We start from the raw sequence: 6129 nt of genomic DNA, 5'->3' as shown, positions 1-6129 counted from the left end.
ATGTAATCAGGGGCAGAGGCACAAGCCGGCCTACGAATTTGGCCGAACCTAGTAGCTTTTGTTCCAACAGTGTATTTGATGATTTGAATTCATGAAATATATATAAATATTAAATTTAGAACCCAATCAATAACGCTTGAAGTCGTGATCCTAAAATTCAAAACTCATAAGGTTAAAATCTTGGTCCCGCCTCTGAATGTAACAATAGGTAATTCGTTAAAGTTATGAAGATTCACAAGTAGATGAGTAAAAATACATATTTCAATTATTTGAAGATTAAATGTGCTTAGCCAGATATTATAAAGACCAAATTAGAATTAGTTTGTATTTAAGGGGCTAAAGTGCAAATTTCCCTTAAAATTGATGATAAATTTTCCTTAAATTTACAAATATAAGAAAATAGACCTTCCTATAGCCACCCCTATCCGTTAAAATCCAACTCTTTTTGTTGGACAGTGAACACAATCTTCAAGTCCTCCTTATCAACAATGGCGTCCCTCATCTCCACTGCAATTCTCCCCCACATTTCTTCCTCATTCATGGTACAGTCTTTTTTATCTCTTTCTTTTACTATTTTCCATTAAAATTATACATTCTCATTTATACCCCCTCAATGTTTTTTCAGGGTAATTCAAGAAACTTGAAGTCAAGTTCAAATATTTTTCCTTCAATTAAACTCAGTAACCAGAAAACTACCCCAAGAACAAGAACCCCATTTCTTATTTTCAATAAAGTTGCAAGCTTTGATGTTTCTGCTGCTGATTCAGCAAATTCTGGGAGTGTTAGATTTAGGCTTAATAACTTGGGCCCACAACCAGGGGCAACAAAGAATAGGAAGAGAAAAGGAAGAGGGCATGCAGCTGGACAGGGAGGTAGTTGTGGTTTTGGGATGAGAGGTCAAAAATCAAGGTCTGGACCTGGTGTTAGAAAGGGTTTTGAAGGAGGTCAAATGCCACTTTACAGGAGACTTCCTAAGTTGAGAGGAATTGCTGGAGGTAATTTGTTTTAACATTGCTTCTCAACATAATTATGTAATTTTAGTTTGTTTGGATTTGGTTAGAAAATATACATAACTTCTAATACTTTTTATTTGTATTTGTATAATAATGGAATGAGGTGAGTTTAAATGGAGTAACGTGCTAAGTGAGGATTCGTATAGCCGACCCCAACTTGTTTGGGATTGAGGCATAGTTGTTATTTGTTTGGATTTACCCTTTCTGTATTGGTTGTTTGTTTGTGTGTCCTTTTGCAATGTTATAATGTTGCATAGAAGAGTGCATGGATAAGTGTATTTAGCTTGTGGAATTTGTAGCTTTAGTTTGATTATGTGCTTCAACATAATTATGTAAACTTTTAATTTGTTTGAATTTATTTAGAAAATATACAGAACTTCTAAGTAGTACTTTTATTTGTATTTGCATAATAATGGAATGAGGTGAGTTTAAATGGAGTAACGTGGTCCGGAAAGATTTGTATAGCCGACCCCAACTTATTTGGGACTGAGGCGTAATTGTTGTTTCTTTGGATTTACATTTTTCCTGTGTTTGTTGTTTGTTTCTGTGTACTTCTGTAGTGTTATATTTTTGCAGTGATGAGTTTGTGGATAAGTTGCATGTAGCTTGTTGGTGAATTTATAGCTTTAGCTTGGCTTTGTGCTTCTTTCTTTACAAACATTTTTATTCTTCTTTCGGGTTCTGTATCATTACAGTGTCAAATTTGCATAGGTTGGTAAAAAGTATTATCTGCATAGGGTGGGGATGTGCATGTATACTTGCCGTTACTAAGGGTTTTTCAAAATATACTGATGATTAATCTAAAGAAACTTATTCACAATGATTACATACTGCACTAGGAAAAAAAGCAATCCACAATTAGGTGATGTCAAGGCAGAATATCTTGAAATCTGCCTTTTTTCATTTGCTGTATTCTGAATTCCTTGTCCGTTTTGTCTTCCGCAGTAATTCTATGACCCGTACCCCTTACTAAAACTCTAAGGAAAGCCTCCCAACCAGCTGAAAGCTCTAAGGAAAAGTTTCTTAGTGCTGAATTGATAGCGTTCTAGGAACTGTTACTCAAATAAGGACTTCTTATGTTATACTTAACAGAATCAATGGATATAGAACATGTCCCTTCTTGACCTTCCCGTAGCTGGGAACATATCTATTAGAAAAAGGAATTAAAAAGTTCATACTAAGGAGGTGAGGAAGAACCTGGATCAAAGGGTTTTACTTTCTTTGATTTAAACTGAATGTGAGAGCCTTGACCCTCTAGTCTCAGTGTAGGTACCACGTAAATTGTCTTGACTTCACTTAGCCATAATGTTCTCTTGCAAGAAGCATGAACCAGGTCCAGGATTTGGACTATAAAATGCTATTTTATATGATGCAGTTAACATCTTTCTCTCTGAAAAATAAGTTATTGCTCAAAGAAAGTGATGAAGTGGGTCGAGGGGAAAATTTAAGAATGAGATAAACTATTCTTTGGCCAAACTTTTCTCTTGTCATAAGACATACTAAAGTAAGTCCCTTTCAACTATACATAGGTTTTGTAACTAAAACTAACTTGGTGCGCTATAATATGTTGACATGTGGAATTACTTAACCACACAGAAGATAATCTCTATAGCTCTCAACCTAGTCAAAGGGCTTTGATGGCCTTGGATTGGTTGGTTTGCTGGATATGAGATCCTCGGAGTAGGTTGGGCTAAGGTATTTTTGTCAATATGTCAAGTTGCTGGGTATGACTAAGTGGCTTCATAACTGTCTTTCACTCCAATGCATAACTTGTACAATTTGTGTTAATGTTTGGCTGAGGTTTAATGATCATGCTTGGAGTCGCATGACAAAGAAAAAGTTTCTAAATGCTTTGACATATCAAGCACATGACAAATAGTAAAATGCTTCCCAACTTTCTGTTTATTCCCGTTCTTATAGCACATATTGGCTATCTTGGTGTTCTCTTTGTTCAAAAAGAAAGGTAACCTACCTGATCAACCAACTGTCCAACTCTATCCCTTCACCGAAAATGTTGCCATCTTTCTCCTCTTCAATTTTTTGAAGGGTCTGATATGGCTCATTATATGATTGATTGCATTCTAAGGTAGTTTCATTCATTGTTCTAGTCTAGAGCTGGAGCATTTAGTTTCCTGACTATCAGTTTCTCATTAGTCATTGTGATCACTTTTAGTGTAAAACTATGCAAACTCTTACTTGCCATTTTACTGTATAAGGGTGGATTCAGTATGAGACTTCTAGCACTGACAAGCTCCATTGATTTGTTGAATGAGGTAAATGCTGCATAGTTTGGATTGTTTATTGCATTTTGATATTCTTCTGGTCAGGGATGACATCCCCTTGGTACCCCTTTAAAAATGAAAACTACTTTTTGCCACTTATATATTATTAAAAAGAGGTGGATAGAAATAGGAACTTGAGAGCTTTTCCACCTACCCAACTAATAGAAAAAGTTCATTTTCTAACACATTTCAGTTGATCATGCTAACATATGCATGTGAGTTAGCTATTGAGTTCATTAGTATCTGAGCTCATATTTTACCCTGTATAGAATGTGGAGTATAGTGTTCTTTGGTTATATATGTATAAGTTATGCCAGAATTCCAGCTAAAGTGAGCATTTGAATTTTGTAAAGGCATGTCTGCTGGACTTCCGAAATATGTACCTGTGAACTTAAAAGACATAGAAGAGGCAGGATTTCAAGAAGGGGAAGAGGTGTCGCTTGAATCCCTCAAGCAGAAGGGTCTAATAAATCCATCAGGGAGAGAAAGGAGACTTCCGCTAAAGGTACACAATAACATTTACTTTGTCGCATTGGTTCCACGTATTTTCTTCAGTGCGTTCTGCTTTGCCTGTATCTTCACCTTAGCACTACTACACAACAACAGCAACAACAAACCCAATGTAATCCCATAAGTAGGGTCTGGGAAGGGTAGTATGTACGCAGGCCTTACCCTTATATTATCAAGGTAGAGAGTTTGTGTCCTATAGACCCTCGGCTTTGTCTTCACCTTAGTGCTAGCAACTACAAAGTAGGAACAAAAAGTTTTCTTCTGTGCAATCTAATTAATATAATATTGTCTTCCTCGCTTCCCCTATCTTCATAATTCTGTGTATAGTTTCTGTAAATCTAATGACATTATAGTGTTATCCGTATTAACTTAAGTAATGTCTTCGACGTATCTCCATTTCCAGATCTTAGGCGATGGTGAACTAAGCGTGAAGCTCAACTTTAAGGCGCGCGCCTTTTCAACATCAGCAAAGGAAAAACTAGAGGCTGCTGGTTGTTCATTAACCGTTCTACCGGGCAGAAAGAAGTGGGTAAAACCATCAGTTGCCAAAAACCTTGCTAGAGCTGAGGAATATTTTGCCAAGAAAAGAGCTGCCGCTGCATCTGAAGCAGCTGACCCTTCTTCTGCGTAATCCAAAATTTATGTTAGCCACAATTTTTTTGATGTTGTCACTCTAGAGAGGGATGTAAAGCAACATTCAAATAGTTTTGGATTCTTTTCCCTTTAGTGCTTCCAAAGTATATTACTATTTTTCTGTGTCTTCCCTGTACCAGTAGGATTAGTAGTTAGCCTTGTATTGGTAAATCTACTACATGTTGTTCATTTCTCTCATCGTTTCTTAAGCCGGGGCGTCTTTTGGAAACACTATCTCTACCTTCAAGGTAGGGGTAAGGTCTGTATATACACTACCCTTCCCAGATCTCACTTGTACGATTATATTAGGTTTGTTGTTGTTGTTTTCTTTTATTCCGGTACATGTACCCAAAGGTGTGCCTAGTTCTCAATGAAGTGAGTGCGCACCTTAGAGACCGGGGTTCAAATCACAACATCGACATAAAATTACTAGGTAATTTCTTCCCTTATGCTCAAGTCTTGGCGGGTAAAATTACTCGGTACCTGTACTGGTAGGAAGCATCAGGTATTTGATGGAATAGTCAAGATGCGTGCAAGCGGGATTTAATTTTGTTGTTATAAAAAATTAATTTTAAAAAAAATATTTTATTCAACGTGGACATGGTCCAAAGGTAGGTATTGGTGAAAATGCAGCCTTTCAAACTTTTAAGAATACAATAATTCAATAGTATTCAAAATAGAATTAGTCTTCTGACTATTGTTGTCATAACTTCCGTTTTCCTATTGTTAAAAAATATTATCTTTGCTTAGATGCAATGCACCTGTCTTAATTTTGAGTTTTACTTTGGTTTACCAATTGATGTAACGCCTCTAATTTGGAAAATGATCGTTCTTAAATGAGAAAGGACAAATAAATTATCATTTCTTCTTTTATCTTTCTATTATCAATAAGTTCTTAATATAGACCCAAATACCATTAATGGACAAAAGACTAATTAGTTCATGCATCCAGAGGAAACAACAGAACCCCACGAACACAATTGAAGGTGGGATCAATAGAAAAACTATTAATGCATAATTTACTATACATTTTTTTTAATCTCACCTTGAAAAACTCGCACAATTTAATCGATGAATTTCAGAAAGTCTTTCTAAATTGGAAGAGCAAGAAATTAAACCAGAAGAAAATTTTCTTTCTCTTTATATATATATGACCTTTTTAAAATTCTTCTTCTAACTCATTTTTTCCAGTAGATTTACGTCTCTAGTATTCTTTACGGGCAAAGGCGCTCAGATGCTCTTAAAGTGTTCTTATCTATGTTTTATTGAAGTAAATGGTAATTTTACATAGATAAATCCATGAGTCCAACGACGAATTTTAAAGTAATAATCACAAATGACCCCAAGGTTTTAGCCTTGAATAATGAAAGATGGTTTTTAGAGGGATTTTACATGATTCTTAAGACATAAATTGTTTTTCAAGCAACAAGATGATCTTACATCATATCATTTGATTACCCCCAATGGAAAACAAAAGGAAATGATATTGTGTTTCAGTTATTATTATTTTGGGTTTTCTCTTTTGTCCTACACTAGAAGAAAGTTTGTTAGGACATTATAGTCATGCCTACCAAAGACTACACGGATTGTGGTCGGATGAATAGAATTTCTCCATCTTAACTAAAGGCTTGGGTGGGTTCGAGCCTAAGAACGAAAAAGATTCTGATAGAGAACAACTTTCTCTTTAATAA

General features: G+C 35.5%; 1 protein-coding gene across 1 annotated transcript; it reads left to right on the top strand.

The window, feature by feature from the left end:
- Window positions 1-382: 382 nt before the first annotated feature.
- Window positions 383-4553, top strand: LOC104102154 (large ribosomal subunit protein uL15c). The gene is made up of 4 exons (XM_009609796.4): window positions 383-542; window positions 626-995; window positions 3649-3800; window positions 4209-4553. Exons 1-4 carry the CDS (start codon window positions 489-491, stop codon window positions 4434-4436), a joined length of 804 nt encoding a protein of 267 aa, XP_009608091.1. The 5' UTR covers window positions 383-488; the 3' UTR covers window positions 4437-4553.
- Window positions 4554-6129: the final 1576 nt, after the last annotated feature.

Source organism: Nicotiana tomentosiformis, chromosome 10, assembly GCF_000390325.3.
Source record: "Nicotiana tomentosiformis chromosome 10, ASM39032v3, whole genome shotgun sequence".
In the NCBI taxonomy this organism is placed as follows: domain Eukaryota; kingdom Viridiplantae; phylum Streptophyta; class Magnoliopsida; order Solanales; family Solanaceae; genus Nicotiana; species Nicotiana tomentosiformis.
The sequence above is the reverse complement of the archived record's forward strand: the minus strand, read 5'-3'. Positions and strand labels throughout refer to the sequence as shown.